This window comes from Procambarus clarkii, chromosome 3 (assembly GCF_040958095.1).
Source record: "Procambarus clarkii isolate CNS0578487 chromosome 3, FALCON_Pclarkii_2.0, whole genome shotgun sequence".
Classification (NCBI taxonomy): Eukaryota; Metazoa; Arthropoda; class Malacostraca; order Decapoda; family Cambaridae; genus Procambarus; species Procambarus clarkii.
This window is the reverse complement of record NC_091152.1, coordinates 35,018,272-35,041,330: the sequence shown is the minus strand read 5'-3', so window position 1 is coordinate 35,041,330 and position 23,059 is coordinate 35,018,272. Positions and strand designations below refer to the sequence as shown.

At 41.0% G+C, this 23,059-nt stretch overlaps 1 protein-coding gene across 1 annotated transcript; it reads left to right on the top strand.

The window, feature by feature from the left end:
* The first annotated feature begins 4,914 nt into the window (after positions 1-4,914).
* On the top strand, positions 4,915-12,582 carry LOC138368768 (nephrocystin-3-like). Its single transcript, XM_069331478.1, has 3 exons — positions 4,915-5,089; positions 5,384-5,530; positions 12,518-12,582. The coding sequence occupies exons 1-3, from the start codon at positions 4,915-4,917 to the stop codon at positions 12,580-12,582; spliced, it is 387 nt and encodes a 128-aa protein (XP_069187579.1).
* Positions 12,583-23,059: the final 10,477 nt, after the last annotated feature.

Below are 23,059 nucleotides of genomic sequence, written 5' to 3'. Positions count from 1 at the left end.
CCCAGCAGGTCCACAGCATATACCCAGCAGGTCCACAGCATATACCCAGCAGGTCCACAGCATATACCCAGCAGGTCCACAGCATATACCCAGCAGGTCCACAGCATATACCCAGCAGGTCCACAGCATATAGCCAGCAGGTCCACAGCATATACCCAGCAGGTCCACAGCATATACCCAGCAGGTCCACAGCATATACCCAGCAGGTCCACAGCATATACCCAGCAGGTCCACAGCATATACCCAGCAGGTCCACAGCATATACCCAGCAGGTCCACAGCATATACCCAGCAGGTCCACAGCATATACCCAGCAGGTCCACAGCATATACCCAGCAGGTCCACAGCATATACCCAGCAGGTCCACAGCATATACCCTGCAGGTCCACAGCATATACCCAGCAGGTCCACAGCATATACCCAGCAGGTCCACAGCATATACCCTGCAGGTCCACAGCATATACCCAGCAGGTCCACAGCATATACCCTGCAGGTCCACAGCATATACCCTGCAGGTCCACAGCATATACCCAGCAGGTCCACAGCATATACCCTGCAGGTCCACAGCATATACCCTGCAGGTCCACAGCATATACCCTGCAGGTCCACAGCATATACCCTGCAGGTCCACAGCATATACCCTGCAGGTCCACAGCATATACCCTGCAGGTCCACAGCATATACCCTGCAGGTCCACAGCATATACCCTGCAGGTCCACAGCATATACCCTGCAGGTCCACAGCATATACCCTGCAGGTCCACAGCATATACCCTGCAGGTCCACAGCATATACCCTGCAGGTCCACAGCATATACCCTGCAGGTCCACAGCATATACCCTGCAGGTCCACAGCATATACCCTGCAGGTCCACAGCATATACCCTGCAGGTCCACAGCATATACCCAGCAGGTCCACAGCATATACCCTGCAGGTCCACAGCATATACCCAGCAGGTCCACAGCATATACCCTGCAGGTCCACAGCATATACCCTGCAGGTCCACAGCATATACCCAGCAGGTCCACAGCATATACCCTGCAGGTCCACAGCATATACCCAGCAGGTCCACAGCATATACCCTGCAGGTCCACAGCATATACCCTGCAGGTCCACGGTCCACAATTTATTTTGAGTGTTCTTATTGACTTACGCCTAAGTAAGCGTAGGTTTCAGGGTTCCTTTTGCTTTTATTTACAATTTATGGCATGTCAACATTTTGTAAAGTGCTTTTTCATAATTGTAAGTGAGTCAAGTTCTTATAACAAATAACTTAGAAATTAATCAGTGTTGACACCAGCTCATCTTCTGCAAGGGTGGGGAGCGTACTCACGATCCAGCAGACATTCCCTCTCTGGATCACGTCACTGAGGCGCTAGAACATGACATTGGCTGCTCTTTGGTCACTGGTTTGTCTACCAAGTTCTTGCCCCAACTTCTTCAAGAACTTAAAGTGCATATTCAACATTTAAAAGAGTCTCTGAGCCTCTTGGCACCAAGCAGTAACCCGTGTCCCCCCAGGCGTCGCTCTTATTAGTGTTCTGAGTCTCCCGGAAAGTTACAGGTCAGTAGACTTCAGATACACATTACTGCAGACTGACACCAGCCTGCGTGTGGGTGCTTGTCTCTGGCCGATGATCACACGGAATCCAGGTTTCAGTTTTTTTTCTACAATACCATAATAAACACTACGGGAATGTCCCATAATCCCACCTACTAAAATCTTTCATGGGAACTTGTTTTCAACGACCCGCAAAACGGAGGAGAGTCCGGAAAGGTTATAACGAGAGAATAGTGACCAAACCTGCATTGTAAAGTAATTACAGGTCGCGATATACCCCAGGAATTAGAACACAGCCATCGTGCTCGCGAAGATCTCTCCCGACACCAAACAAAACAACTATGAAAGAGAAGAATTCAATGATATCGATATATTGGCAAGACAGAAACATCTTTCAGAATGTTTAACAATTCACAAACAACAAGGATCTATCAACGGTCACTCAATCTCCACAAACACCAATTGCCTTCAGATAATAGTCTGTGAATGTTTTCATTCAAATTAATTTCTTGAAGTATTATGAGCATAGGAAACTTCTAAAGTTCTTTTCATCTCATCAATGGTAATTAGGGCATTCCGGATCAGTATTCCTCAGTGTATTGAGAAACATTGACAACTAAATACGAGATATCAGAGCTGACTGATAACTCTTTAGCTAGGACAGGAGGAATATTTAACTCTTTTGGAAAATATTATTAAGCCATTCCTGTTCACATATATTAGCAAGGATCTCTCTCAGATCTGTGTAATGTTAATCATACTTATAAGAATTTTAGTATTAGTATTCATTAATCAGGAATTCACAGGTGAAGTTTTCGAACAGGTCATGAAACTAACGTGTTGGACTTTCACGTAAGAGAACATGATATTGGACTTGCACATAAGAGAGCATGATATTGGACTTGCACGTAAAAAGATAGCATGATATTGGACTTGCATGTAAGAGAACATGATATTGGACTTTGCATGCAAGAAAACATGATATTGGACTTGCACGAAAAATAACATGATATTGGACTTACACGTAAGAGAACATGATATTTGAAATGATTTCATCAATGTTAAAAGAGTAGACTCTGCAAATCATTCATGGACATAACCCATTTATTTTCAAATGAACTTTACTCATATTTAGGACTGAATTCGATAGATATATTGTTTGAAAAATCTCAGAAACTCTTGAAATTAATTATTCTCAGTGAGTTTCGTGACTGACGTTTGAAGCATTGTATTAACAAAGCTTAGTATGCTCCAACTATGCTGAAATGCTGAGGTACATGGTAGCATAGCGCAGGTGACCTGTTGGGGTCGTCAGAAAAGGCAGCACTCCCCCCCCCATGCTCAGGTATTTGGTCCACACAGTGACACATATTTGACAGATATTGTGACAGTAAGATATCACTGGATATCTGTTCCTAGACGTAGGAGAACTTGAACAATAAACACATCCACAAGTGCCAGATATATATATCAATAGCCAGTCACACACATATATCAACAGTCAGTCATATATATGAAGGTAGCACGCTAGGTACGGCCAGTTAACTGTCCCGCTCACCGCTTCGGTCAGCCAATCAGAATGCTGGATATCCCTCACAGCCTCGGTCAGCCAATCAGAATGCTGGATCTCACTAGACCATTCCCTCCCTTTCGTTCTGCCGCTGATGACGCTAAGTTGGACTTTTTACACTGTGTCACACTCAGTATAGGCTCAACAATATTCTTGCAAAGCAAAATTTCTAAACTTCCTTCCTAAGTTTTCATGAACAACCAATGATAAACAGAAAATGTTGTGTCTGTAAACATGTGGAGAAAATTATTATCATTAATATTCTATCGTTAAACATGTTATATATATCCGCCGCCAAGAAGCATATTAAACGAATAATGAAATAATTTGTTCACATGCCGGTAATAGAGATCAGACAGCCGGTTGTTGAACGAAATAAATAACGAAATGTATCGTAGCTGGGGCCAGGGAGGGAATTATCAGGGAAAAGCACCAAGCCATTACTACTATATAGCACTGGGAAGGGGTGAAGATAAGGATTTGGGATGGGACGGGGGGAAGGAATGGTGTCCCAACTACTTGGTTGACGGTCGGGGACTGAACGCCGACCTGCATGAGGCGAGACCGTCGCTCTACCGTCCAGCCCAAGTGGTTGGACTCGCTGGCGCGAGATGCGAGAAACATTTTATGAGACAAGAGTTTTGGACACGTGAAATCTGTTCGAGCATGAGGAGATATAACCAGTAGTATAACCAGACATTAACATTTGAAGAAGGAATATGTCTGGTTTTAACTTGAGTGAACTTGAAAGAGCTTTGGTGACCAGGTCCAGTGTTGGCCCTGGTGACCAGGTCCAGTGTTGGCCTGGTGACCAGGTCCAGTGTTGGCCTGGTGACCAGGTCCAGTGTTGGCCTGGTGACCAGGTCCAGTGTTGGCCTGGTGACTAGGTCCAGTGTTGACCTGGTGACCAGGTCCAGTGTTGACCTGGTGACCACGTCCAGTGTTGGCCTGGTGACCAGGTCCAGTGTTGGCCTGGTGACCAGGTCCAGTGTTGGCCTGGTGACCAGGTCCAGTGTTGACCTGGTGACCACGTCCAGTGTTGACCTGGTGACCAGGTCCAGTGTTGGCCTGGTGACCAGGTCCAGTGTTGGCCTGGTGACCAGGTCCAGTGTTGGCCTGGTGACCAGGTCCAGTGTTGGCCTGGTGACCAGGTCCAGTGTTGGCCTGGTGACCAGGTCCAGTGTTGACCCTGGTGACCAGGTCCAGTGTTGGCCTGGTGACCAGGTCCAGTGTTGGCCTGGTGACCAGGTCCAGTGTTGGCCTGGTGACCAGGTCCAGTGTTGGCCTGGTGACCAGGTCCAGTGTTGGCCTGGTGACCAGGTCCAGTGTTGGCCTGGTGGCCAGGTCCAGTGTTGACCTGGTGACCAGGTCCAGTGTTGGCCCTGGTGACCAGGTCCAGTGTTGGCCTGGTGACCAGGTCCAGTGTTGACCTGGTGACCAGGTCCAGTGTTGGCCCTGGTGACCAGGTCCAGTGTTGGCCTGGTGGCCAGGTCAAGTGAATTAATAACATAGTGAGTTTGTTATCATGTTATTCTGGTGTTTATATGTAATGTTCTAGGTAAACAAAATGGTTATTTGAACAAACAATTGAATAGTGTGTTTCGTAAGTCCTCACGGCACTTACCGAAACACCGTTTTTGTTTATATTTTATATGTAGTGTCACGAAATATCATTGAGGCGGTGTTCTGTCTTCCTGGAGACTGCAAAAAAAACTTTATTTTATCTCCATTCATAAATAAAGTTTTTAATTCTTGGAATTAACTTGGTCATGTTTTCTGCACGTGATGAAGTTTATTTATGTCAAGTCTCAAGGTCTTTATGTCAAGTCTCTAGGTCTTTATGTCAAGTCTCTTGGTCTTTATGTCAAGTCTCTAGGCCTTCATGTCAAGTCTCTTGGTCTTTATGTCAAGTCTCTAGGCCTTCATGTCAAGTCTCTGGGTCTTTATGTCAAGTCTCTTGGTCTTTATGTCAAGTCTCTAGGCCTTCATGTCAAGTCTCTGGGTCTTTATGTCAAGTCTCTTGGTCTTTATGTCAAGTCTCTAGGTCTTCATGTCAAGTCTCTAGGTCTTTATGTCAAGTCTCTAGGTCTTTATGTCAAGTCTCTAGGTCTTTATGTCAAGTCTCTTGGTCTTTATGTCAAGTCTCTAGGTCTTTATGTCAAGTCTCTAGGTCTTTATGTCAAGTCTCTAGGTCTTCATGTCAAGTCTCTAGGTCTTTATGTCAAGTCTCTTGGTCTTTATGTCAAGTCTCTAGGTCTTTATGTCAAGTCTCTTGGTCTTTATGTCAAGTCTCTAGGTCTTTATGTCAAGTCTCTAGGTCTTCATCTCAAGTCTCTTGGTCTTTATGTCAAGTCTCTAGGTCTTTATGTCAAGTCTCTGGGTCTTTATGTCAAGTCTCTGGGTCTTTATGTCAAGTCTCTAGGTCTTTATGTCAAGTCTCTAGGTCTTTATGTCAAGTCTCTAGGTCTTTATGTCAAGTCTCTAGTACTAAGACCAACACTGAGCTGCAGAGTCTAAATGAGGCCTAACATGTCTAAGATAAAGCTTGAAGAATATTGTATTATGTTGGAATAAATCACTTGGTAGCAATGCAGGGATTCGAACCCTGCACCTGGGTACTCTAATCCTCTTATTGCTGCAATTAACTTTTTCACTGCAGGCCGTCCTCATCAGTAAAGGTCAAATGATCGTTCATCCAGCCCTCAAACCCCTTGTTCATGAAGGAAAAGATTTACTCTCGACTCGCAGCTGATGACATTCGAACCTTTCTCGATCAGTGCTTTGTTGACGACCTCTGTTCGAATCCCAACACTCCACATGCTTCACAAGCGAACTTAAAATGCACAAAATTGTCAACAGAATCTAAACATGTAATCTAACCTACGCCTAACTTGCACATTGATCTTTAATGAATAATAATATTCATTTATACATAAAAACAAACTTATCAGTAATTCACAATATATTAAAACAGATGAATAAGTCTTTGGGGTCGGCCGCCGCAACGAGCCTTGTCTCAGAACAGGTTGGATTTCCATGTGTATATGTAGGATTGATAATGAGCTTAAGGTCAAACAACCTCTGAAGAGTTGTTAAGATCACCAAAATAGCTAACTAACCAAGAAGCAAGTAGTACTGGTCGTTTAGATGTAAAGTGTCTTGTATAGTGACTTGTGAGCCTCATGTTGATCACTAAACATGGACTAAACAATGTTCTCAGTGTACTCACCTAGTTGTGCTTGCGGGGGTTGGGCTTTGGCTCTTTGGTTCCGCCTCTCAACTGTCAACCGATGTACAGGCTCCTGAGTCTATGCACAGTACATGTACACTGTGATGCAGGGGGCGTGCTTCACTGTGTAGATAACACTGCTGTCTGGATATCGTATTACAAACTCTTCTACAAATATGTCCCAGTGTCCTATTTACCATATTCCGCACATTTATGAAGCGAGATTAGGGCGTAAGATCCCAATAAATCATGACTTCGATATCTTTTTCTCACATTCACATTTCTAAATTTCAATATTGTCTACGCGATATCTATTTTCATTATCTAAACTCAGGAGCTTCCATTTCTCTCCATTAAATTCAATCTACTAAACTTTCGTCAATTGCAATAGTTTATCTTGATCGTCTTTTACCGATAAGGTGACTTTTCCAAATGTTGGTTTTATATATCTGAAGATAAACCTTGAAGGATCTGAAGTTAAACACTCAAGGATCTGAAGTTGAACCTTGTCGGAAAATCCGACACCATTTAATATATCATACAGACAGATAATAATTGCTGCTGTATTACCAACAAGTTACCCATAGAAAACGTAACTTGTAGTGGAATTACCGTCTAAAGAAAACGGGATATCATCACCACATACCATTATAAATTCACCAGCTATTCTGCTGGGAATTATTCTTAAATACATTAGTCTTTGTACTTTACCATCATAAAACATCTCATATAAATTAACTTAATTATCAATATTAAAGTAGAGTAAATGTGACCCTTCTATCACTTATTGACATCTGGACAATGTAAGCTAGGCGTCAGAGTGAGGAAGGAGGGGCAGCCATTGTTTATACTGAGACCAGAGGCACGGGAGCAAATTCGGCTCCTGTTAATTTTACTTGGACGTAGTGTTATGGAAACTAAAGGTGTACCATTATCACACGCTGTCAACAAATTCAAGTTAAGTGTTCTTTCCGAAACCCATGTATCTTTCATTTATGGCCATTAATGTCATTATATAGGGTGACCCGGTTAGAGCACGTGGTAGCCTCAAACTAAAGGTAATTAAGCCAGGTCTTCATTGTTCCATGTACAGTATTTTCTCTGATATACCTGTCATATATAGGATTCTGGCTTTACAGCTAGCGCCCTTTTGACAGGTCAAGACGAGGAAGCAAGACTTTGTGCACCAGTTACTGGGTGATGGAAGCTACCTCAAAGAGGATAATTTGATGTCTACATCCTAGTTATACCTGTTTGGACTAAGGCCTGCTGTACTATAAGATAAGGAACCTCTTCAATGTTTAATAATGTGTGTAGTTAATACTGTAGTTTGATTGGCTGCATATATATAAATTCATTTAATATAACCCCCCCCCCTAATGTGTAGAGGATCAATTTGTGAGATTATGAGATTATTGCAGAAATACAGTCCACTTATTATACAAATTGCTATCGAAGTATATAAATTAATGTAAATATAAATTCTATATATATTCATATAAATTAAATAAATATAAATCTCACAGGTCGGTTCCCACATTATTTGGTCCTTCGAACCAGATTATTCGGTCCTTTGAACCCACATTTGGTCATCTTAGTACCGGATGAACCAGTTAACCAGTGGATTCTTTAAATAACTAGTGCAGTGTGATTTAAACAAAGCCAGTCAAAGACGGCAGCGTAGCCTCGAGGGAGCTCACGAGCCCCGCTCAGCCCAGTTAAGCCTTAGTCAGCGGTTTCATGTACACCCACAGATTTGGTGGCGTGTTATTCTGTGAAATGACAGCGCTAATATAGAAGCCAGCCAAATTAGTGACTGTGTCGCGAGATTGTTCACGGATTTCGTGGTGTTAAATTTCGCGAGAGATTATCTACGAATTTTGTGGACTTTATTTCGCGAGGTCACTAATAATATTTAATACTTCTAGATAGTATTAGAAGTTTCATAGAGGCTAATTAAGAGGCTATTATCAATAATTGTGTATATTATTTCTCCAAAATAGAGAATTATTTAATATATATTGCACTAGTGATCACAGTATAATATTTACTAATTGCCAACCCACAACAGGGTAGGATATTTACCATTGACTAGTTGAACTATTATCGTTCATCCTAGTCCCATTATTGCCATAGTCAGTTGTACTATATTCAACAACCTAACACCATTAATGAATGGTCCAGACCCTATTTTGGGTGTAATTTTTATCAACTCGAGTTAAGTTGTGTATATATAATAATTTACTTATGATCATTACACCTTTGAGTGATTAATTAGTGTCTCTACCATCCTAGGGTGATATAGAAGAGCTAACCTAAAGGTACTTCCAGTGACACTGGTTTATCACTCAAATCATTAGTGTGTATGATTGTATATATATAATGTGTTTTAATTTTAAGTGCTAACCTCTAGTGGAGGTAGGATTATTGCCTAGTGAGTTCAGAATTTAACCCTAGGCTACCATTAGTACTTGCTCACAATTTATGAGCCAGTGGTGCCCAGTTAACAAGTCACCATGACTAACCCACAGAAAGCAAAGCGTGCTTTAATAGCAAGCAAACGCCAACTAACAAGGGATCTCAACCAATATGAACAGTTGTTATATGAGCCTGTAATTAATTATCGTCGGTTGAAAATACCACTGTTACAGATTCAAACCCAATTGCATATATTGAAAGCAAATAGGAAATCTTACCAAAATCAAGTCCACGACGACGTAGTAGTTGAAGATGTGGAACCATTCCTGTCTGACCTAGCACAATATGAAGAAGAAACTCAAGCCAGGTTGGAACATTTACACAGGATAATTGAATCAGAACAATTAGTCAGTACATCAAATAAAGTAGATAATGTTGTGGATGGTCTGGATCTTTTTGAGAATAAATGTCAAGCCAGATTAGATCCTTTAATCAACAAGGATAAAGCTTCACCTAATATTATACCACCAGAAATTAAGCAGTTCTCAGACAATTTATCCACAGTCTCTGTGGATTCTGAAAACCCAATACCTGAGGCTACTAAGTTAACATGCCTCCAAGCTAGAGGTGAAGCTGAACTAGTAGTAGAAAATGTAAATGAAAATAGCGACAGCACTAATTTCCCAGTCCAGCCTCCTAGGAATAATGCTGGCAATGAGAAAACTGTCATACATCTAGTACTACAATTGCTGGATTTACCTTAACCTGATCAGACTGCTGACTCATTACAATCCTTCAGCATGGAGTTTGAGTCACTACTAAGAATATTCAGTCTTAAGGTTGATATAACTACTAGTGAATGGATGACCAAAGTAGTCCTTCAACGAAAATTGTCCAGCGATATATTAGATGAATTATATGCACATCAACATAACACCATCCTGACAGTACAGGACATCACTGAAGGTTTACATTCCATCATAAACAAACGACGAGCAAATGAGGAAGTTAAAGCCTCATGCAAGCCTTCAGAAATAGAAAATAGGAGTCAATTAAAGGGTAAAACAACTACCCCAAATAAACATCAGTCAATTACTCTAACATCAAGTTGCAGAAAATCTGACAATGCAGCAGCAACCTCCAAGCCTACTGTTACTAGTTCACCCAAACCGGTAACTTCCAAACGTGCAGTAGGCTGGGGGACATGTATGTTCTGCAAAAAGAAACATTCAACATACCGTTGTGCTAATTATCCAACCAAAGACTCTCGTATGGAGCGACTCCAGGAATTAGGGAGATGTGCAAGGTGTCTCAAGTCACACAACATAGACTATTGTGATACCCAATTCAACACCTGTAACAGGTGTAGAAGAGGTAGGCACCATGCAGCACTGTGTAAATATACGAAATTAACGTATTCAAGACCCAAGGTGAAAGATAGCATTCCCACCACAGTACAGTACTGCAAGGTGCAACAAAGAGTGTCCAATCGGCAAAGTCTAAAGGTAATACGACTTTGCCTACTGCCCAAATTACCATCCTGAATAAGAGGGCCAAGGTCCATACCCGTGGGTTGTTTGACCAAGGATCCCAAAGAACATATGTCACTAAAAGGCTGGCAGATGAACTACAATTAAAGCCTGTAGCCCAGATGTCATTCAATATCTCAGGGTTTGTAACAGATGCAGGACCTCAAGTCTACCAGGTGGTACAACCATCAGTACGTTTAGGCAGGTACGTCTGTCGAGTACAAGCCATTGTGGTGGACAAAATACCAGTAGACCTACAGGTTCAAGGTCTGAGAACAACAGCCAAATTCCTGAGAAATAGAGGAATGAAATTGGCAGATAATATTAAGTCTGATCACCTCACCAATTTCGGTCTCCTTGTTGGGACAGACTATTGCCATCGATTCATCGGTAGCCCTACAAAATATCAGGGCATAACCATGTTAAACTCTGCAGGAGGTAAATTACTCTCAGACCCAGTATCAAGCCTGAGGAGACCTATGACTGCAGATAAACAATACCAATAGAAATCTAAATTTGTCAGCTGATTATATTTCTCCAGTAGCATTATACTAAGGAGATTACAGCTGACTATAGTAACAGAGGTTGATGTTAGTATCATCATTTAAAGCTGAAGATGAGTTCATGAGGCCTCAGTGGCAAATCAGTGAACAGTAGCCTAAAACAGCTACAAGTCACTGCGACCAATGTCACTGAACCCACTGCAGTCTCAGAACCAGACTTTACTTTAATGATGAGCTATTCAATCTTCTGAATCAATTAACTAAATTAAAACCCCAATAAATCTGATGACTGATTTGATACATTTATTATTTAATCAAGATGTATTCCATGGGCCTCAGTGTTTATATATCAGTGACCAGTTACCTGAACGAACTTCAAGTTATATCTAATGTCACTGATCTCACTGCAGTCCCTGAATCATACTTGACTGTAGTACTTGATCACATTCAGTCTTCTGGGTTAAATAATAAGTAATTAGGCTTGAATATTAGCCTTTCAAGAGCTGACAGGGAAATGAAATCGCATTAGACTTCTAACCCCTGCAACTCTAGTACGGGACATCCGTCCTGTACGAACAGACGCACAAATGTGTGATTACTAACTACTAACATCAAATTAATTTATTAATTCGAAGGAGGAGTATCGGTGTTCGTCTGTTCTAAATAGGACTTCGACCCGTGAGCAGCCCCTGGGGAATTATGTCGGAAAATCCGACACCATTTAATATATCATACAGACAGATAATAATTGCTGCTGTATTACCAACAAGTTACCCATAGAAAACGTAACTTGTAGTGGAATTACCGTCTAAAGAAAACGGGATATCATCACCACATACCATTATAAATTCACCAGCTATTCTGCTGGGAATTATTCTTAAATACATTAGTCTTTGGACTTTACCATCATAAAACATCTCATATAAATTAACTTAATTATCAATATTAAAGTAGAGTAAATGTGACCCTTCTATCACTTATTGACATCTGGACAATGTAAGCTAGGCGTCAGAGTGAGGAAGGAGGGGCAGCCATTGTTTATACTGAGACCAGAGGCACGGGAGCAAATTCGGCTCCTGTTAATTTTACTTGGACGTAGTGTTATGGAAACCAAAGGTGTACCATTATCACACGCTGTCAACAAATTCAAGTAAGTGTTCTTTCCGAAACCCATGTATCTTTCATTTATGGCCATTAATGTCATTATATAGGGTGTCCCGGTTAGAGCACGTGGTAGCCTCAAACTAAAGGTAATTAAGCCAGGTCTTCATTGTTCCATGTACAGTATTTTCTATGATATACCTGTCATATATAGGATTCTGGCATTACAGCTAGCGCCCTTTTGACAGGTCAAGACGAGGAAGCAAGACTTTGTGCACCAGTTACTGGGTGATGGAAGCTACCTCAAAGAGGATAATTTGGTGTCTACATCCTAGTTATACCTGTTTGGACTAAGGCCTGCTGTACTATAAGATAAGGAACCTCTTCAATGTTTAATAATGTGTGTAGTTAATACTGTAGTTTGATTGGCTGCATATATATAAATTCATTTAATATAAGCCCCCTCCTAATGTGTAGAGGATCGATTTGTGAGATTATTGCAGAAATACAGTCCACTTATTATACAAATTGCTATCGAAGTATATAAATTAATGTAAATATAAATTCTATATATATTCATATAAATTAAATAAATATAAATCTCACAGGTCGGTTCCCACAAACCTTGAAGGATCTGAAGTTAAACATTGAAGGATCAGAAGTTAACCCTTGAAGAAATTTGTCTGAGCCCAGCTATTCAAAGTTCCATTTTCCACATTATCTCTCATTCTTTGCCTAGTCGGAAGGGCAACATTTTTGTACCTCTGAGGCCTGAGTTCAAGTCTCCAATGACCCCAAGTGATTGAAATTAATCTGGTTTGTTTACTTGTTATGATCCGCCTTTCTTAATTAGATATAAGAACAATAACAACACGAGTCGTATCATTAACATAACCCATTGACAGTTAATGAAGATTAACGGAATTATCATTGAACCGAACTGTACTATTGATATTAATTATGAATTATTGCCTTAGTCGATTGGCTTATTTTTAGCTAATTATATGATGTTCAAGGTGAACTGTCAGTTCTAATGGTACGACGGTATACTGTCAGTTATACTTGATGTCCAGGTATACTGTTAGTTATACTTGATGTCCAGGTATACTGTTAGTTATACTTGATGTCCAGGTATAATGTCAGTTATACTTGATGTCCAGGTATACTGTTAGTTATACATGATGTCCAGGTATACTGTCAGTTATACTTGATGTCCAGGTATACTGTTAGTTATACTTGATGTCCGGGTATACTGTCAGTTATACTTGATGTCCAGGTATACTGTTAGTTATACTTGATGTCCAGGTATACTGTTAGTTATACTTGATGTCCAGGTATAATGTCAGTTATACTTGATGTCCAGGTATACTGTTAGTTATACATGATGTCCAGGTATACTGTCAGTTATACTTGATGTCCAGGTATACTGACACACACTGTATACCATACTGACACACACTGTACACCATACTGACACACACTGTACACCATACTGACACACACTGTACACCATACTGACACACACTGTACACCATACTGACACACACTGTACACCATACTGACACACACTGTACACCACACTGACACACACACTGTACACCATACTGACGCACACTGTACACCATACAGACACACACTGTACACCATACTGACACACACACTGTACACCATACTGACACACACTGTACACCATACTGACACACACTGTACACCATACTGACACACACTGTACACCATACTGACACACACTGTACACCATACTGACACACACTGTACAACATACTGACACACACTGTACACCATACTGACACACACTGTACACCATACTGACACACACTGTACAACATACTGACGCACACTGTACACCATACTGACACACGCACTGTACACCATACTGACACACACTGTACACCATACTGACACACACTGTACACCATACTGACACACACTGTAAACCATACTGACACACACACTGTACACCATACAGACACACACTGTACACCATACTGACACACACTGTACACCATACTGACACACACTGTACACCATACTGACACACACTGTACAACATACTGACGCACACTGTACACCATACTGACACACACTGTACACCATACTGACGCACACTGTACACCATACTGACAAACACTGTACAACATACTGACACACACTGTACAACATACTGACACACACTGTACACCATACTGACACACTGTACAACATACTGACACACACTGTACAACATACTGACACACACTGTACACCATACTGACAGACACTGTACACCATACTGACACACACTGTACACCATACTGACACACACACATATATAATATATGATATATTTTTCACACACACACACACACACACACACACATATATATATATATATATATATATATAAGCAGTCAGTCTCATTAATAAAATTAGCATCAGGTATGCAGGCATGATGTAGGTATTGGTATTTTTGTATTCATACAACATAACAAAAAAACAACTACAATAATGTTGATTAGGGAAAAAGATTAAATCTTTTGAAGCAACTTTTTTGGGGTTTATCAATTGAGAGTTACAAATGAGTCGTGTCTAATGTCTGTGCAACGCTCTGCACAAGGCCTAAAATTAACTACAAAAGTTGGACATTATCAGAAGGTGAACTTATTTAACAATTCACAGGAAAAATTATGACCATTAGCTGAATTTTACGGAAAATAGTGTTCCAATTAAAGTGCTTTGTTTGAAATTACAGTTGCAGTAGTGATTGTTTAATTATGGTGTTATGATCCACAGCGGCAGCTTGGGGTCCCACGTCCTCTGTGGCCTCTGATTGGAAGACCCTTGAGAAAGGTACTCTCGCCAGTACTCATCACTGGGATAATGAGTATTCATCACCAGCAGGAACTGGCTACATGGTACTCTTCCCTTCAGGAGCACAAATGGTCTTATCTTTTATGCGCAATTTAAAAAGATATATTTGAAAAATATTTCATTATTTTTAATGAATTTGAAATATGAAATCAGATGTTACATCTGGGTATGGTAAGGCGGGACCGGGAGTTAGGCGCCAGTCCCGTCCACGTGGCTTTATTTACAAAACAGACAATGAGGTCACATTGGTATAAGTGCAACGAATATGGATATTATTTGCATTATTGACAAATGAGCATCGGCTCTTTAACATTATGAACCTAACCTAGGTGGACTTCCTCCTACAATATACTTTAAATCAAAACTCCAGATAAACTCAGAAATATCCAAATATTTCCTTTTATACACAGAATTTCATAATTAAATTCTGATTTTATCATTTCAAGTCCTGAAATTTGGATTCAAGAATCTATTCATAATCTTATATTTTCTCTGAAAGGATTCAAAGGTAAAACAAAAATATTTTATTGTAAACTGTGAAGTCTGCATTGTAAATTGTCTCAAACTTAATAATTTTTCAAACTAAGTTTGTGAGTGATGCCGGCACTTGGTCCATAATCATTCTATTAGTTACTTGAGTATAATAACGAGGTTCATGGTTTTTTATTAGGTAATAATAACCATATAAATATAAAATGTTAGCAGTTATAAGGACTTATAACAAGACTTTTTTTTCTCTAAGTTTCAACAGTGTTGAACATAAATTGGCAAAAGCCGCATTCTCATATATATAATTTGACCAAACCACACACTAGAAATTGAAGAAAGGACGTTTCGGTCCGTCCTGTACCATTATCAAGTCTGTATACTTTATTCATGACTATTATCATGTATTAGGTATAAGGTGAGCCGGTCAGTACCATTATATATTAGGTACATGTTGAGCCAGACAGCACCTGAGTAAGGCCTGCAGGTGTGTTCATGGAAGCCTTCCGTTACTGGGGGACATTTGTAAACATGGAGCAGAGTTAAGGCGGTCGTAGGAAGTCACCAGCTCTGCCTCTGTCTTCCTCCTACAATGTGTGTTTGTGTTCCTTTGGAAAAGAATTCATGGAACTTTGTGAAAAGGTTTTCTGATTCTCCTTTTTTCAGAATATGCAGACTGAGACGAGAGTTGCCTTCGTGATGGCAATGTTAAACTCCAATATATTTGTGATGGCAAGTGTGTCGTGTGTATATACATATATATATATATATATATATATATATATATATATATATATATATATATATATATATATATATATATATATATATATATATGTCGTACCTAGTAGCCAGAACGCACTTCTCAGCCTACTATGCAAGGCCCGATTTGCCTAATAAGCCAAGTTTTCCTGAATTAATATATTTTCTCTATTTTTTTCTTATGAAATGATAAAGCTACCCATTTCATTATGTATGAGATCAATTTTATTTTATTGGAGTTAAAATTAACGTAGATATATGATCGAACCTAACCAACCCTACCTAACCTAACCTAACCTATCTTTATAGGTTAGGTTGGGTTAGGTAGCCGAAAAAGTTAGGTTAGGTTAGGTTAGGTAGTCGAAAAACAATTAATTCATGAAAACTTGGCTTATTAGGCAAATTGGGCCTTGCATATATATATATATATATATATATATATATATATATATATATATATATATATATATATATATATATATATATATATATATATAATGTTGTACCTAGTAGCCAGAATGCAGTACTTGGCCTACTATGCAAGACCCGATTTGCCTAATAAGCCAAGTTTTCTTGAATTTATATATTTTTTCAATGTTTTTTCTTATGTAATGATAAAGCTATCCATTTCATTATGTATGAGTTATTTTTTTTAATTTAAGTTAAAACTAACAAAGATATATGACCGAACTTAACCAACCCTATGTAACCTTACCTAACTTATCATAACCTAACCTAATCAAAACTAAGTAAATAATTTATGTTCTTAATATAATATATTAATAATAATTCAAATATACTAATAGGAAACAATTTATTGAAAATAATTAAAATTACTCGGCCTATTAGGCAAATCGGGCCTTGCAAAGTAGGCCGAGAAGTTCATTCTGGCTACTAAATACGACATTATATATAGATATATTTTGGTAGCAACATATGTTGTTGAATGTAACCGAAAGGTTAAGATTAATGATTGTTACACGAATCTTCTCGATATTATGTTTTCTTAACATAAGAAGAGGGAATTTCTCTGTCGAGGAAAATTGAAAAATTAACTCTCCAAAGTTATTTTTTACATTTTATTATAGTTTGACGCCTAGAAGTGTTTCGCAAGGTACTCCTTACATTTTCAAATACAATATTATCGTGTTTAACATAGGATTATATACTCTTTGCGTGAGATGATCTATGGCTTTATGACCCTTCTTTCATCTCTATGGCTCTATAGCCCCTATTTCATCCCAATGGCCCCTTCTTTCATCCCTATGGCCCCTTCTTTCATCCCTATGGCCCCTTCTATCAGTTTTTTGTTTCCAGAAATCGTAGCTAAGAGTTAAGTTTAACTACCTCGTATGTCGTTATATATTATTGCTAGGTGCCAATTGGTTGTTTAACAGGACCATCACAGTTGACTGACAAACACCTGCCGCCCGAGACCCACATTAATATTCACAACACTCTGCACTTGTTGTTGCGAAGCCCAATAATGTTTTTCAGGCTGAGCCAATTGGTGTTCTCTGCAATTATGGTGCAAAGGTGGTGAGTAGTGATCAGTATTTAATATCCCATATTGTCAGATGAATACTGTTTTGTATCTATACTGATGTATCTGACTGTATTATACGTGTGTGTGTGTGAGGATACAGCCATGTGTATTGTTTACTGATGAGTGCATTATTATTAGAGACCTTGTCAACCCCCCCTAGGAGCATTAATGAGACCAAATGACCTGGTCGGCCCAGAGCAGTACCCTGGCCGGCTCTGTGGATAGAGTAGAGCAGTACCCTGGCCGGCTCTGTGGATAGAGTAGAGCAGTACCCTGGCCGGCTCTGTGGATAGAGTAGAGCAGTACCCTGGCCGGCTCTGTGGATAGAGTAGAGCAGTACCCTGGCAGGCTCTGTGGATAGAGTAGAGCAGTACCCTAGCCGGCTCTGTGGATACAGTAGAGCAGTACCCTGGCCGGCTCTGTGGAAAGAGTAGAGCAGTACCCTAGCCGGCTCTGAGAATAGAGTAGAGCAGTACCCTGGCCGGCTCTGAGGATAGAGTAGAGCAGTACCCTGGCCGGCTCTGTGGATAGAGTAGAGCAGTACCCTGGCCGGCTCTGAGGATAGAGTAGAGCAGTACCCTGGCCGGCTCTGAAGAGAGAGTAGAGCAGTACCCTGGCCGGCTCTGTGGATAGAGTAGAGCACGGTGACAGAGTATAGAGTGCAGCTATTACTCGGAGAAGTAAACTTTACAATCTAGAGATCGACAATAAAAACAGAAACCTGCCAGAAATACGGAATTTTAGGACCACCAAATCTGTTAATAACTTCATAAAAAGATTAAAGCCGTTTTTATTAGGAAGAAATAATAAAAAAACATGAATTCCTTGAGAGATTGAGAAAGTTAATTCGGAATATCAAATTTAAAGTTTGCAAATTAGCTGCCACTGAAGCCGTCTACAGACTGAATTAAAATGTCATTGTTTCAAGTTGTTGGACACGCGACAAAGACAACGAAGTGACCACTAAAGAAAACGAAGAGACCACCAAAGAAAACGAAGGACCTAAAATTCGAGGACCCTGCCAAACATTACACGTGTAAACCTCTCCATATAAACTAGTCCATAGTTAAGCCTGGTCCAGGGCCATAACACCAGCCAGCAGCCTGGTCCAGGGCCATAACACCAGCCAGCAGCCTGGTCCAGGGCCATAACACCAGCCAGCAGCCTGGTCCAGGGCCATAACACCAGCCAGCAGCCTGGTCCAGGGCCATAACACCAGCCAGCAGCCTGGTCCAGGGCCATAACACCAGCCAGCAGCCTGGTCCAGGGCCATAACACCAGCCAGCAGCCTGGTCCAGGGCCATAACACCAGCCAGCAGCCTGGTCCAGGGCCATAACACCAGCCAGCAGCCTGGTCCAGGGCCATAACACCAGCCAGCAGCCTGGTCCAGGGCCATAACACCAGCCAGCAGCCTGGTCCAGGGCCATAACACCAGCCAGCAGCCTGGTCCAGGGCCATAACACCAGCCACCAGCCTGGTCCAGGGCCATAACACCAGCCACCAGCCTGGTCCAGGGCCATAACACCAGCCAGCAGCCTGGTCCAGGGCCATAACACCAGCCAGCAGCCTGGTCCAGGGCCATAACACCAGCCAGCAGCCTGGTCCAGGGCCATAACACCCGCCAGCAGCCTGGTCCAGAGCCATAACACCAGCCAGCAGCCTGGTCCAGGGCCATAACACCCGCCAGCAGCCTGGTCCAGGGCCATAACACCAGCCAGCAGCCTGGTCCAGGGCCATAACACCAGCCAGCAGCCTGGTCCAGGGCCATAACACCCGCCAGCAGCCTGGTCCAGGGCCATAACACCCGCCAGCAGCCTGGTCCAGGGCCATAACACCCGCCAGCAGCCTGGTCCAGGGCCATAACACCCGCCAGCAGCCTGGTCCAGGGCCATAACACCAGCCAGCAGCCTGGTCCAGGGCCATAACACCAGCCAGCAGCCTGGTCCAGGGCCATAACACCAGCCAGCAGCCTGGTCCAGGGCCATAACACCAGCCAGCAGCCTGGTCCAGGGCCATAACACCAGCCAGCAGCCTGGTCCAGGGCCATAACACCAGCCAGCAGCCTGGTCCAGGGCCATAACACCCGCCAGCAGCCTGGTCCAGGGCCATAACACCAGCCAGCAGCCTGGTCCAGGGCCATAACACCCGCCAGCAGCCTGGTCCAGGGCCATAACACCAGCCAGCAGCCTGGTCCAGGGCCATAACACCAGCCAGCAGCCTGGTCCAGGGCCATAACACCCGCCAGCAGCCTGGTCCAGGGCCATAACACCAGCCAGCAGCCTGGTCCAGGGCAATAACACCCGCCAGCAGCCTGGTCCAGGGCCATAACACCAGCCAGCAGCCTGGTCCAGGGCCATAACACCAGCCAGCAGCCTGGTCCAGGGCCATAACACCAGCCAGCAGCCTGGTCCAGGGCCATAACACCAGCCAGCAGCCTGGTCCAGGGCCATAACACCAGCCAGCAGCCTGGTCCAGGGCCATAACACCAGCCAGCAGCCTGGTGCCAGGTCATCCCTGTAAATCTTCTCCCAACCAAATTTAACAAATCTGTTTCGAATTAAACCAATCTTAAAATAACATGAAAACATTGTGGCATTTTGGATTTTTGTCATTTGGGTTCAAATGTTATTCGAAACAAAATTGTTAAAGCAAAGTTGAATATAAAGATTGTGTTGCTTAACCTTTATGATCAATTATTCATAGCATGATCTCTCTCTCTGTGTTCTCAGAGACCTCTGTCCGACAGAGGGATCATCTATTCATCAGCTGACTTCATCTCTGACAATCAAAATGAGAAAATTCTAATGCTAAATGAGTTTAATTAAGAGAAAAACACACACAGGTGCTTGCGGGATGACATTTGATATGCTTGACAACATCTCTGAGAAAATACCTCGGAACTGCCTTGTTAGTGACAGGTTTCCAGCAAGACGATGGGTCACAATAACGGGGCTGAAGATATGATGACCAAACTACACATCAGAAGATGAAGAGACAACAACGTGTCGGTCGTCGTGGACACACACGACATGATAATGGTCCAACACCGACCGAAACGTCGTCGTTTCTTCATCTTCTGCTGTGGGGTTTGGTCATAATATTTTTCTAGGGAAATAATTATTTATACAAACCTTGATGAGGTGTTAAACGTGCATTAGTAACTATGAATAATAGGAGACCTTGGCGGCACTGACAATATAGAGCAGAACAACCTTGAAACGTAAAATAAAATTAGAGGAACTTGGGACATACGTAATTTAGAGTAAACATCAACCATATAAAACCTAGAAGGAACCTAGAAAGATAAAAATAATAAATATGGTATAAATGGTATAAGGTCAATTGCTTAGACTCAATCTCAGGGAGCAGATTGCTAAACATAGATGTATATTTAGTAGTTGATACATACCCTTATGTATTTAATGTAGCAAGCAAAGTACTCGTTCCATCGGTGTAATTCCTCTTCAAAGAACTGTGAATGTCCATTTCCACTGTGACTGTCTCCTCGTGTGCAGACAAAAGTCATGGTCCCAGTACAACAACAAGGACGTTCATTACCACCCACGGTAGAGCTACCATAATAATAATGGTATGGCAGGGAAGCTAGAGGGTAGAGCACCATACAACTTTACACACCACCATATGACACAGGTTATCTCCAGGCCAAAGGTCTCCTGTGGATAACAGTGTGTTAAATACTCCATACTGCTCCTCCAGAGGCCACAGGACCTGTTGCGTAATTTATATAAGAACCAGAAAACGGGTCGCCGATAACTTTCCGAAATGTTGTCATTGTCGTGTTGAATAAGTTGTTAATAACATTTCAGAGAACAGGATGACATCGTTTCTGAGCAATAAAAAGTGTCACAAGAACATATATATATATACATATATATATATTGTGACGGTAACGCGTTGGTGTTCGGCTGTTTCAAAAGCTAGGGGTATGGCCTCGTCACACAAAAGAAAAAAAAGGAAAAAAGCTGGAACTTTCGTCTGTGGTAAGGTAATTGGAAGACACACAAAACACAAGTAAATTTAACAATGAAATTTTAATTACGTTAGAAAAGCAAAACATGAATAAAATTGGACATAAAAATTGTAACATAAATCAATCAAACTAAATAATAAGAATAATCACTGGCAAATGAAAACTTACGTTAATACAAGTGAGTAATAGTAAATATATTAGTGCAGGAATATTGGCTTCAAGCTGCCACCTCCCTTAGTACACGTAAGCCAAGGCTTAGTCTACAAATGAGACGTGTTAACTTGTGGAAAGCACGATATATTCTGCCCTCCTCAGGTCGTGGTGGCTCAGACATCAGCTCGTGTGGCGGGTGGAGGAGCAGGTGCGACGGGCGCCAGCCAATCAGCGACAAGCAGTTTGCCGGTTTGAGTGGCGGAGGTGGAGCAGGTGTCCCGGTGTTGGATACGTTTTGCTCTGGGGCAAAACTTGTTGTTGTACTTGTTGGATATATCTTCTATATTAGTTGTTTCTGAGACGTAGTTTGGAGGGAAGAGCAGGCTCAATCTCTCTTGAAAGAGATTATCGTCACAATATATATATATATATATATATATATATATATATATATATATATATATATATATATATATATATATATATATATATATATATATATATATATTTTTTTTTTTTTTTTTTTTCTTGACTTTTAAATTAATAAATATATGCTAAAATTAGTTTTGAATCAGTTTTGTTCAGTAAACGGCTTTTAAAAAAAGTCTTCATATTTTGTGAATTCCATTGTCCTAATTCATATTTTTGCGTACATAGAATTCACATAAAAATATTGCATATTAAAAACAATATTTACTGGAAATCAGTAGGAATCTGCTGAGAGTTTTCCATTTCACTGAATACAAACATTCATTTTATAGCTGACTATTCGATGTGCAAATATAGAAATATAAAATATAGAGATAAACACCATTTGCCTGTTGTTTTATCGTTACTACTTTTCAAGTTTTATATGTGATGTAAAAGGTTTTAACAACTCAGAACTGATTTTCTCTCTGATGTCAAGTTCTTTTTGTAATGTCTATTGGAAAACACATTATATGTGAAGGAGAGTATTATGAGACAGGAGCCTTGCAACACACTGTGCAACTCTCAAAGTTGCTACGAAACAATACTATTTATGTCGTGAGTTTGTGATTGCAAAATATTATTTCTGAATTATTTTTGAGTGTTGGTTAAATAGCAATATTGTGATGTTGTCATTGTACTGATGTTAGCCCCCCCCATGATTGTGTACTGTCTTGTCCACACAAGTGTTATCTGGCTTTGTTAGGCAGTTAATTGTTATATATGCTCCTTGTTATATATGCTCCTTGTTATATATGAGCCTTGTTATATATGCTCCTTGTTATATATGCGCCTTGTTATATATGCGCCTTGTTATATATGCGCCTTGTTATATATGCTCCTTGTTATATATGCTCCTTTTTATATATGTGCCT

What these genes read in the sequence shown, in the direction of transcription:
- LOC138368768 (XM_069331478.1), top strand. Translation starts at nt 4,915, where the DNA reads ATGAAGTTTATTTATGTCAAGTCTCAAGGTCTTTATGTCAAGTCTCTA. An exon ending in TCTTTATGTCAAGTCTCTTG is followed by an intron (nt 5,090 to 5,383) that starts GTCTTTATGTCA and finishes TCAAGTCTCTAG; the next exon opens with GTCTTTATGTCAAGTCTCTT. An exon ending in TCTTTATGTCAAGTCTCTGG is followed by an intron (nt 5,531 to 12,517) that starts GTCTTTATGTCA and finishes TAAATCTCACAG; the next exon opens with GTCGGTTCCCACAAACCTTG.